The 12591-nt window shown below is 44.2% G+C and overlaps 1 protein-coding gene across 6 annotated transcripts in view; it reads right to left on the reverse strand.

The window, feature by feature from the left end:
* Positions 1 to 3406, reverse strand: part of cntln (centlein) — a 392762-nt gene extending 389356 nt beyond the window's left edge. For 2 of the 6 annotated variants that reach the window (XM_033018260.1, XM_033018256.1), the window contains exons 1-2: positions 2788 to 3047; positions 1357 to 1449 (exon numbers count right to left, since the gene is read on the reverse strand). In XM_033018260.1, coding sequence (XP_032874151.1) covers positions 1357 to 1437 — 81 coding nt within the window. In that variant the 5' untranslated portion in view covers positions 1438 to 1449; positions 2788 to 3047. Of the gene's footprint in view, positions 1 to 1356; positions 1453 to 2787; positions 3048 to 3356 lie in introns of those variants that run through there. The other 4 variants (XM_033018258.1, XM_033018259.1, XM_033018257.1 and 1 more) reach the window with 4 other exon arrangements.
* Between the last annotated feature and the right edge of the window lie 9185 nt (positions 3407 to 12591).

Below are 12591 nucleotides of genomic sequence, written 5' to 3' on the forward strand. Positions count from 1 at the left end.
AAAATATTTATTGCCTGCAAATGTTGTTGATTAGTATACTTTAAACACAAACAAATGTTATTTTAACCTTTGAACCACCAGCCTACTAAAGAATGCCTCTATTCCAGAACTGGACATTTGCTAATAAATCAGAATTTTAATATTGGTTACACTACACTGATGCCAAAGATTAATACTTAATTTGGCAGTGTTGCCAGTAGAAGTGAGAGATTCCAACAATGAAGCCAATTAGTGGTCTTGCAGAAGCAATATTCCAGCATGCACATCACCTGAGACACAGTATCTGACAGGAAGAGTCAACAAGAGTGATGAATTAATTTGTAAAAAGACTTCATTTAAATTCAACTGGGTCATCATTTAAAGATTGTGACTGTAGCTCTATAGTCAAAAGTCATATAAATTGATTCTATATACAGAATATGTATACAAAATGTAATATGATCAAAACCCCCTCACATTAATCCTAGATCATTCTGTTTCTTACATCATTACAGCATGAAATATTTACAGGTCAACAATTTTTGTAACAGTTTCACCAAAAGTTTCTATAAGCAAGTCAAGTAGTCCATGAACTGAAAATGAAAGTATACAATGAGAGGGATCTAATCCTACCGCAATCAACTTTGGCAAGTATATATCTAATACCATCAAGGATGGCCTTGACCCAATTTAGAATTTTGACTCGTGGGCCCACCCTGTCCTTATCCATAACTATTTTAAAAGTGGTCACTGGTCCCAAAAGGCTTGCCAACGGACACTTCAGCACTTGCCTATCCAAATTTGCTTTAAAAAATAAAAAATAAGTTTTTTTAAATAGGACAAGCTTTGTGACAAATTCCACCGAAAGTTAAAAACCCCTATGATGACAACCCCATTAATCTTGCAGCTGCCTGCAATTTTCTGGCATATTTGCTCTTGTAATTTTTCTTAACTATTTGGGAACATATAGTACACTCCCAACAAGGTTATCATCCCCTTTTTATTTCTCATCTTCACTAATATAGCCTCAGTGGACGAACCATCAGTAATGTCATCTCAGACGACTGCCATGAAATTCTCCTTAATAAAGAACACCCCCGCTGCTGAAACTCCGGGCCCGACTCCGATCCATGGTGTTTGGCCGCGGAGCAGGCGACATGGAAAAAGTCGCCTCTCCGTGGAGGAGGCGACCGAAAGCGGTTCCCCCCTTACCCCCCCCCCCCCCCCTCACCACTCAAGACACACCGAGAGACACTAAAACAAACATTTGGACACACAATCGGGTTTTAAATCAATACAGCCTAACATCTCATTCCACAGTGGACTACAGAGGTCAACTGCAAAGATGCTAACCAATCCAACACAGAGAAAACCCACCTGACACTGAGCAAGTTCTTCTGACAGTTTCCGCACTTGATCCTCCAGCTGTGCAGCTGAGTCACATTGTTTTGAAGCCATTTTAGTGAAGTACTACTTCAAAAAGAGGAGAAAAAAAATTAACATCCTAAGCAAGGTGTTTAACATTATTCAAGACTTCAAAACAACAGCCACCTTCATTGCCAGACAGGCCACACGCAAACTGAAGGAACAGCACCTCGTATTCGAGTGGGCAGCTTACAACCCAACTGTATGAACATAATTTGCACCTCTTCTTCCATTATGAACTTTGGCTTTTCAACTCTGGCCTTTGTTCAACAGTCTGCCAATTAAAAACGTTCCTTATCTGTATCCGCCTATAACTTGCCAGACTTTATCTTACCCCCAACCCTGTTCCAGCTTTCCCACCCCAACCATAATCAGTTTGAAGAAAGATCCCAGCCCAAAACTTCACCAATCCATACTCGTCAGAGATGCTGCCTTTTCTTTAGTTTCCCGTGCCAGCAGATACTGCAATCTTGATCAAAATAGAAGAAATCAGCAGATCAGACAGCATCTGTGGAGAGAACTGGACATTGTTTTGTGTCTGAATTGTCTTGATCCAAAAACTTGTCATTCATTCAGATGCTGCCTGACCCATTGAACTCCTCCACTTTATTTTTTTTCTCACGAGTGAATCCTGACCATTCCATCCAAATTCCCTATCCAACACCATGGGAGTCCTTTCACTGGAGGTTTACAGCAACTCCACAATTTGACTGACCACAATCTTCCACAATGACAATTTAGGATGAGCAATAAATATCAAAATAAACTCTTCCACACAACAACATGTTAATTTCCAATCTGATAGATTTGTAATATATGTAGGCATATGTAACCAAGGAAGGTGAGTTGAACTGTGTTAGAATGGCTTCTATCAGACTGGACAGAGAGGAATTTAACTTCCTGTTCCAGTAATGGAAATATATTCCACTTTGCAATTACTCAAATTGCAGTAAACTTCATCTCAGATACGGAAAGGCACAATATGCAAGTTTTAATAACTTACTCATAGTGTCCTTACAACTCTTTTTGCTTTGCTATAATGAAGATTGAGCTCTATTTTAACATTTTGATATCCAGATTGTACTTTAATACATAAACTGCCCGATCAAAAAAAATCTGAAAATTATTCAGAAATCTGAAAAATCTAAAAAAAATGTTATCTAAACTAAACACACACCTGCCACCAAGGGAAATCGTTCCGGACCCACTCCTCCCATCCCACTCCCCACCGATGTTACGAGACCAAAGACCGAGAAAACGAGATGGGGGTTGAAAAAAGGAAGACGATAGAAGGAAGGAGACCGTGGGAAAGGGACGGTGGAGTCGGTGGTGATGGTCCAAGGGCGGGGAGGGGGTGAAATGACATTTGCCTGGGTAACTGACCCTGTGGGATGGTGGTGAACAAACTGACCCCAGCAATGCGTCGCTCTGACGGGTTCACTCTACACCGACCACCGCTCCCAAATCACTCTACAACTACTTGTTTAAGAAGGATCTGCAGATGCTGGAAAATCGAAGGTAGACAATAATACTGTAGAAACTCAGCGGCCGAGGCAGCATCCGTTGTCTACCTACAACAACTACTGCCCCCTCCCTCACTCCGCACCGCCGTCCTCACTCACTCTACACCCACCCCCCGGCTATCACTCTGCACCACCCACCCTCACTACTCTGCACCACCCACCCTCACTACTCTGCACCACCCACCCTCACTACTCTGCACCACCCACCCTCACTACTCTGCACCACCATCACTCTGCCTCCCCAACTCTGCACCACTCTGCCTCCCCCCTCTGCACCAGTCCCCGCTCTCACTCTACACCACCCTTACTCACTCCACACCACTCTCCCTCCCCCTCCCAACTATGCACCACCCTTACTCACTCTACACCTCCGTCCCTCCACCCCCCAAACTTTGCACCATCTCCCGCTCTCACTCTGCCGTTTCCCACCGTTTAAACTGCCCGCCAGCCGTAACCCAGGCCCGCGCCGCCGCCTCGCGACACTTTGCAGCAGCCGCGCGGCCCCGCCTCCCCCAACGGACACTCTGGGATCCGGCGGCTGAGCTGGGGGCTGGACTGAGCTGGGCTGGGCTGGGCTGGGGGCTGGGCTGACCTGATCTTGCGGCTTGGGGCTGGGCTGGGCTGGGCTTGGGGCTGTGCTGGGGGCTGGACTGAGCTGGGGGCTGGGGGCTGGGGGCTGGACTGAGATGGGGGCTGGGCTGGGCTGAGCTGGGGGCTGGGCTTGGGGCTGGGCTGGGGGCTGAGCTGGGGGCTGGGCTTGGGGCTGAGCTGAGCTTGGGGCTGGGCTGGGCTGAGCTGGGCTTGGGGCTGGGCTGAGCTTGGGGCTGGGCTGGGCTGAGCTTGGGGCTGGGCTGGGCTGGGCTGAGCTGAGCTGAGCTCTGCAACACTGACTACTGGAGAAACCAGTATTCACCAAAGTGAATGCACAGCAAGCATTTCACTTCGAGCAGCGAGGCTGAGACGGGAAGTTTGTCCATGTATTTACTCAGTATCACAGGTGTGTGAAGTGGAAAGAGACAATTTTTTTTTAAATGAACCAAAAACAATACGGTAAACCAGTATCTTGTTCCCACCTGCACAGGGACGATTTTTTTTTAAATCTTCTGGTCATCATTTTTTAAATCTAGATTCCTATAATGGTAGTGTGTCGGCTCATTTTAAACAGAAAGTTTACTGACATAATATATTAAGCCAAAATATTTGCATTTTAATTTCAACCTTATGATTTCCAACTAATTTCATAAAAAGTAGGTAAATGCACATGCTGCGAACACGATATGAATTCTATTGCTGTGACATCCAAACTATGCGCATGAATCAAACGCCATGCATATTACATAGTCATCATTCACACGAAAGCAGTCAACCCATTTATATACAGCTGGGCTGACGTTTTATTCAATTGTTTTACATTTGGGAGCATTTCACGTTATCTTTTGTCTGTCAACTATTCAACACTTCTATATCTTACATTATTAAAATCCTATAATTATTTTCTAATTTAGTTTTCAGAAAATTAAGTTAATTTGCTAACTTTTCCCCTTTACTAGATAACAATCGTGTCATGTGGAGATAATCTTGCAACTCGGGAGTCCATGCTGCCAATGCCAGCTCTTTACTGAGCAAACCAATTAGTCACATTCGCCACTCCTCCGCCCACAAATTATTGTACCTTATGCCTATTCAATCCTTTAGATCGCCTTGATCACTATTGTTTCTTTTGCTGTTACAAACATTGAGTCCAAATCACAACTAGTTTTTGCATTGACATTTATTTTACCTCCTCCATCAGATCTTCTACACATTACTTTATGTTCAGTACCCTCTAGTCTTTGAATGATCTACTTATAAGAACAGTTTTCTCTTTTTACTTGATCTTAACCCATAATGATTTTGAATATCCCCAGCAAATCTTCTTTCAATCTTTAAAGAGAAACTCCATTAATTAAGGAATTACTGATTAACTACTGAATAAGTCAAATTGCATTTTAAAGAGAATCCTGAAATTTTTGTTTTTACCTTAGGCCTTAAATTTAACAACTCTGAAACATTATTCTGTGAAAACCGCAATGGAATAAATGAGTGTCTAGGTGTGAATGCCGGCATGGGTTCATGTTGGGGTATCCTGCACTCTAGCAGTTGTGGGGACTGTCCTGGGCTCAGTGCTCCTCGAGAATGGAACAGAAATTTAACACAAATTAGACGAAGGGGGACCCGTTGGGTCCTGTCCCTTCAACACAGTGGGGGGAGGTGGATGGGGGAGGGGGATGGATGTGGAGGGGAGAGGGATGGGGTGGAGGGAGGGAGGGGGAGGGTTGGGGTGGGGGGAGGGCAGGGGGGGAGGAGAGGGGGAGAAGGTGGAGAGAGAAGAAGGGGGAGTGGGGGATTCCCTAGAGAGGGAGGGGGCAGAGAGGGAGGGGGGGGCAGAGAGGGAGGGGGGGGGCAGAGAGGGAGGGGGGGACAGAGAGGGAGGGGGAGCCCTCCCCCTCCTTCTACTCCTCTCCATCCCCCACTCCAACCCTCCCTCTCCACCTCCTCTCCCTCCCCCCCTCTCTCTCTTTCTCTGCACCAGGGCTGGGCACTGCGCTGTGGACAGCCGGGCAAGTGCTGGGGGGGGAGGGTGGTGACGTAACTCGTGGAAAACAATGCGCCTGCGCGTTGACAGCAGCTGCTTTAATCCAGAGCAGAGGGGTGGGGGTTGGTCCACGAGCAAAGGCATTGTGACGTCATCAGCTGGCCAGCGTTTAGATTTGGAAAAAAAGTCCGATTTGTGAACAATTTTAGTAAAAAAACTCGGGAAATAATGAAGCAAATTTACAGACGAGGGATTTTTGAAATCATGAGGTAAATCTCTACCGTTTCGGCGTCGGGTTTTCGAGGAGATGTGAATCAAAGGCGAAATGACACGCACCCAGAGTTTTAATAAGTACTAGACCAAGTGCAGACCCGTTGGGTCTGTTCCCCCAACGTGCGGTTGCGGGGGGGGGGGAAGGCAGCATGCGGCATCACAAACTCTAACGACCCCCACACACACACTAACTACCCCCCACCCCCCGCACACACGCTAACTACCCCCCTTGATATTATATTAATATTATTAATTTGCTCCTTTCACCCATAACCGCCCTATCTACTGACGCACAGCCCCCAACTCGCAGGCGCATATAGAGAGGGGGGGGGGGAGACTATTATTCTGGGGAAGGAAGTTTGTGAAAAATGCGGAAGACATCTAGGGAGGGCAGAGTGCCATTTTTCAGATGTCACAATAGCCCTTTCAGGAGGATATGACAGACCCTGGTTTGAAGAAGAGCAAGAAAGAGTTCCCTAATGCCTAGCATCAATATTTGGCATAACAAGATCACAAAAACAGAAATCTAATTATATATCATTGCTGATCAGATTTTCAGCAACATCTATGTTCTGCACTGCACATCCATTAGGCTGATTTTCTCTCTATTGCCTACATTCAATTTGCTATCTTCCCATCAGATCAGGTTTGAACAGTAAGCATTCATTCCCTCTCTTGGATACCATTAAAAGCTACAATGTCAAGCGATAATCTTGATTTATTTATTGTTTTCACGACCCGTCCTCTCACTATGAATTAAAATATATTGGTTTTCTCACATTTCCATTTACAGTGAAGAGTCATTGACCTGAAATTCCTTTATTTTCTCCCTCTGATGATGCTGCTTGATCTGCTGGATATTTCCAATATTGTCTGTTTTCATTTCAGATTTCTGGCATCTACAATTTGTTTTTGCTTTATCAATTGTTTCATTGGTGGTTATAGGACCTTGCTGTGTGTTGCCCACCAGTTCCACCCTGCAACAGTAAACGTAAATGTACATGATGGACTGTAAAGGACTTTGTGACCCCTTGAGATCCGAAATGGTGTTCGAGAAATGAAATACTTTTTCTTAAAAGCATTGAAGTTCCAACCACTGTGTCCAGCAATCCTCCCAGATTGGTAATGGTGTTTTAATCCTTCTATGAAAGTTGGAGCTTTGTTCATCTACTTTGTTCATCAATGAACAATCGTCTCTTGTCTGCTGGGAAAATAAGTATCCAGGTTATGCTGGGTTTGCATGTTGACCTGTTATCTCAGTCATTAAAGGAGCAAGCAGCTAACTAAAATTATAAAAACAAATGTGTTGGAGGAACACAGTGGGTTAGGCAGCACATGTGGAGGGAAATGAACAGACAACAGATAATATTTTGGGTTGGGACCCTTCCTCAGACCCTAGAGAAGCTATTTACGCACATTTAGCCCAGATTACAATATCGACAAGAGCAGAATACCAAATAGCATCTTCATAAAATTGAATCAGCACTGATTAACAAGTATCTGTTGCAGAATTAGAGTAAAAAAAATCATGCCTATCCATTCTGACCAGTAGGCACCTTTCCATATTAATCACATCGCCCAGAATTAGTCCCTGCCCTTATATGCCTAAGCGAATCAAGTGTTCATCCAGACACATCTGAGATGCTGTCAGCTTCAAACTCCATCTTTGGCAGTGTGTACCAGTTCTTTATCACTCTCTGGGTTCCCTATAAATTCCCTCATGTTCCCTATAAATTCCTTTACATCAGTCAAAATCTATGTCCTCAAATTTTATCTGCCTGTGATATGGGGAAAAGGGTTCAAGAGTTCAAGTGAGTTTTATTGTCATGTGTCCCTGATAGGATAATGAAATTCTTGCTTTGCTTTAGCACACCAGAACATAGGAGGCACGAATACTTAACAGATCAGTGTGTTCATATACCATTGCATAAATATATACACACATAAATAATTAAACTGATAAAGTGCAAATAAACAGATTATTGGCTATTAATGTTCAGATTTTTGTCCGAGCCGAGTTTAATAGCCTGATGGCTGTGGGGAAGAAGCTGTTCCTGAACCTGGTTGTTGCAGTCTTCAGGCTCCTGTACCTTCTACCTGAAGGTAGTGGGGAGATGAGTGTATGGCCCGGATGGTGTGGGTCCTTGATGATGCTGCCAGCCTTTTTGAGGCATTGACTGTGATAGATCCCCTCGATGGACGGGAGGTCAGAGCCGATGGACTGATCAGGTCAGATGGACTGGGCAGTGTTTACCACTTTTTGTAGTCTTTTCCACTCCAGGGTGCTCAAGTTTCCGAACCAAGCCACGATGCAACCAGTCAGCGTGCTCTCCACTATGCACCTATAGAAGTTAGAGAGTGTATTCCTTGACATACCGACTCTCCGTAATCTTCTCAGGAAATAGAGGCGCTGATGTGCTTTCTTTATGATTCTCGGACCAGGAGAGATCTTCAGAGATGTGCACGCCCAGGAATTTGAAGCTCTTGACCCTTTCCACCATCGACCAGTTGATATAAACGGGACTGAGGGTCCCCATCTTCCCCCTTCCAAAGTCCACAATCAGTTCCTTGGTTTTGTTGGTGTTGAGGGCCAGGTTATTGTGCTGGCACCATTTGGTCAGTCGGTTGATCTCACTTCTGTACTCTGTCTCGCCCCCATCAGTGATACGTCCCACAACAGTGGTATCGTCAGCGAACTTGATGATGGAGTTCGCACTATGACCAACTACGCAGTCATGAGTATAGAGTGGGTACAGCAGGGGGCTAAGCGCGCAGCCTTGAGGTGAACCTGTGCTGATTGTTATTGAGGCTGACACATTTCCACCAATACGAACTCAAGTTTGAGATCAGGTTTAAGATTAGCAGGCGTGATATTACCAATTGAAAATCAAAAAATGCTGGAAATCTGATATAAAAACAGAAAATGCTGGAATCATTCAACGGATCAGTTAGCATCTGTGAGAATAGTTAATGTTGAAGGCAAAGAACCTTGATCACAACTGAAGATAGACATAAAATACTGGAGTAACTGAGGGGAACAGGCAGCATTCCGAAGAGAACGAATGGGAGGCATTTTGAGTCAAGACCCTTCTCGAAACGTCACATTCCTTTTCACCAGAGATGATGCCTGCACTGTGAGTTACTCCAGCATTTTGTGTCTATCTTCAGTGTAAACGAGCAGCTGCAGTTCTTACACACCATCACAACTGATATGTCATTAAACTAAGTGAGCAGCCTAATAAATTGAAAAATTCTCACAAACAATATACGTCTGTTTCTTGCCCGCTGTGTAACATACTTAAATAAATTTTCAAAAACAGAGCAAAATTACAAAATTGCACACTAACACTTTCTCCTGAAAACACAAATACATTTACACAGTTTATCCTCATTAAAATTGCACTCAATAAAACCTTTATCCGAACAATGACTTTGAAACTCATCTGATGAATTGTCTTCAATTTTTTTTCATAAAATGAATTGAGCATACATTTTTGAAATTTAAAGCAATAAATTCTGTATCATACTGAATGGTGTCAATTTTTTCTAGAAATTTAGATACACAACCACTTTTCTACCTTTCTACACATTTTGACTGCTCCACTGCGAAATCTCATCAAGGTACAGTATGTCTACCTGGAAAAGGTTCTCCAACTCTCTCCGACGGGAGCTCTGTGAGACCCTCTCTCACTGCTCCCCTCCTGGGATTCCTACTGCTCTCCGGCTCTACGACCATGTTTTGACCTGGGCTTCATTATAAGCTCTCCCTTGGCCAACAATGACTTATGAAAGGCTCCACCCTTCCTTGGTCATCTGTTGCCGGCCCTGATTTGTTCTGGCCTTTTCCTTCCTCATGTTCCCTCCCATTTACTTTCATTCTGAAGAAGGGTTCTGACCCAAACGTCATCCATCTTTTTTCTTTAGAGATGCTGCCTGATCGGCTGAGTTACTCGAGCATTTTGTGTCTATCTTCGGTATAAACTGGCATCGGCAGTTCCTTTTTTCCACATTTTGTCTACTTCACTGCAAAATCTCATCAAGATGTGCCTACTTTGAAGACGTTCTCCTCTCTCTGACGGGAGGTCTGTGAGACCCTCTCTCACTGTTCCCCCTCTGGTTCCTGCTGCTCATCGGCTCTATGACCATGGTTTAACCTGGATTCGCTACAACGGCCCCTTCATATCATCTGATCCCCTAACTCCAGTACCCCTGTGTCTATTTTCATTATAAACCTGCATCTGCGATTCCTTTCTACACAAAATGTGGTCATCTGCAAAATGCAATCACATTTTTCATTAAAAATACCCAGAAGCATGTTTTTTAGAGATACTGATGTCTATCTGTAAAGATTATGAGGAAAGAAGAATTTAAAGTCATGCAGCTACACAGCATGGAAACAGGCCCTTCGGCCCAACATATTTATGCTGACTATGTTGCCATTCTGGACTAGTACTATTTGCTTGCATTTGGCCCACATCCCTTCAAATCCATTACAAAGAATGGAAAAAGAGCAGGGTGACCGGGGGTGGGGGTTGAAGATGATGGAAGAAATGTGTGAACACCAAGGTGGGTGGTGGGGGCACAGGAGAGAGATGAGCGTTAGGGAGGGAATTACTTGAAATTTGAAGATTTAATGTTCTTACTATTGTATTGTAAACTAACCAAGTGGGATATGAAGTGTTGTTCCTCCGGTTTGCACGTGGGCTCTCTCTGGCGATGGAGAGGGTCAAGGACGGAAAGATGAGAATGGGAATGGGAAGGAAAGTCAAAATCAGCCAAAAGATCCAAAAAACCTTGATGGGCATAGTGTAAGTGTTCAGCAAAACGGTCACCTAGTCTATGCTTGGTCTCGCTAATGTAAAGGAGGCCACAGCAAAGGGGCACTGAATGTAGTAGACAAGGAAGGGCTACTGGGATCTCTGGATGTAAGAGAGAGGAGGTGCAGGGACAGGCATAACATCTCCTGCAGTTGCTGGGGAAGGTACCTGGGGAGGGGGCAGGAGGGGTGGAATGGGAAGTGTGAACCAAGGAATTTCAGAGGTCATGGGTTCTTAGGAAAGCTAAAGGAGTGGTGACCTTTTCGCCAAATTCTTGTTTCAGTTTGCCAAGGCCCGGTAGATCTCCCAGTTGCTAACCATTTTAACTCCCATTCTCATGCAGACTTTTCTGTCCTTGGCTTCCTCTGTTGTCAGAGTGAGGTTACACGTGAACTGGAGGAACCGCACAACGTTTACCACTTGGGTCGCATACAACCTATACCTTTCTACACCCTCAGTCACCCTGCTCCTTTCCATTCCTTTGTATAAACATCTCCCATCCTTGAGTTCTCCATTTCCCTTTTATCCTCCCACTTTCCCCTCCCCCGTCCCGTTCTATCAATATCCCTCCCTCTGACTTTACATTTCAATCCGCCACTGCTTCTTTCCACCTCCAGCCTGTGTTACCCACACCACCTATCTGCCAATCAACACCGAACAGAACCTTTATCCACCCATCATTTGCCAACAATTGTCCCACCCCAACCTCACTTTTCGAGCAATCTCACACTGCTCCAATCAAGTCTGAAGAAAAGCCTCAACCTGAAACATTCCCTCCACAGATGCTATCTGACCTGCTGAGGTCTTCCAGCATTTTGTGTTTAACATCTTGATGAATCTCATCTGCATCCATTCCATTAGATCGCAAAGGTTTGGAAGAATTAAACTTACAACATTCTTAAGGGGTTGGACAGGCTAGATGCAGGAAGATTGTTTCCGATGTTGGGGAAGTCCAGAACAAGGGGTCACAGTTTAAGGATAAGGGGGAAATCTTTTAGGACCGAGATGAGGAAAACATTTTTCACACAGAGAGTGGTGAATCTCTGGAATTCTCTGCCACAGAAGGTAGTTGAGGCCAGTTCGTTGGCTATATTTAAGAGGGAGTTAGATGTGGCCCTTGTGGCTAAAGGGATCAGGGGGTATGGAGAGGAGGCAGGTACAGGATACTGAGTTGGATGATCAGCCATGATCATATTGAATGGCGGTGCAAGCTCGAAGGGCCAAATGGCCTACTCCTGCACCTATTTTCTATATTTCTAATATAGGCCAAACGTGGGTAAATGGGACAAGGTTAGATGGGGCAGCTTGGTTGGACTGGAAAAGTTGAGCCGAAAGACCTGTTTCTGTGCTTTATGATTCTATGCTATCCTTTCTATTGCTGGCCAACCAGAACAACAAACAATATTACAATAACCTGTCAGCTGTATCATGAAATCCCAACATTTGTACTCAATACCCGCCCAATTAAGTCAAGCGTGACAAATGCCTTCTCTGTAGCCCTGTTCACCTCAACCACCAGACGTCCATCAAAAGGTTACTGGTGACATTCACAAAGAGTTAAATGAAAACAGAATGGAAAGTATTACCATTCTATTTGCTGTCCAGCAAATAAATTTCCGTTTGTCTCCTTGAATTAATACAAGTACAGCGTGTCAACACCAAGTAGAGAGTAATTACAAATGTAATAAAATCTGGTAACTGAATCCATGTACTTCCAATTATTTAAATCCTTCATGGTATTGAACAACATTACACGTTTACAAATTGAACTACTGTAGCTGCATTTATGTCCAGAGCTCTCAACAAAACAAGAAGCCTTCTGCAGTCTCAGTAAAAATCACAAAAAATACAAAGATCTTATTTTGGTTGCTCAATTATTTTTCTGACTTTAAATGGCTGAATTCAGAAACTCAAACATGGGTTTTAGACTCTCAGAGCCTCGCAACAAATCTTTGAAACTTCCTGATCTTTCAGTCTCTCTCACTCTTAATAAAACTCT

The sequence above is a fragment of the Amblyraja radiata genome, chromosome 3, assembly GCF_010909765.2.
Source record: "Amblyraja radiata isolate CabotCenter1 chromosome 3, sAmbRad1.1.pri, whole genome shotgun sequence".
NCBI lineage: Eukaryota > Metazoa > Chordata > Chondrichthyes > Rajiformes > Rajidae > Amblyraja > Amblyraja radiata.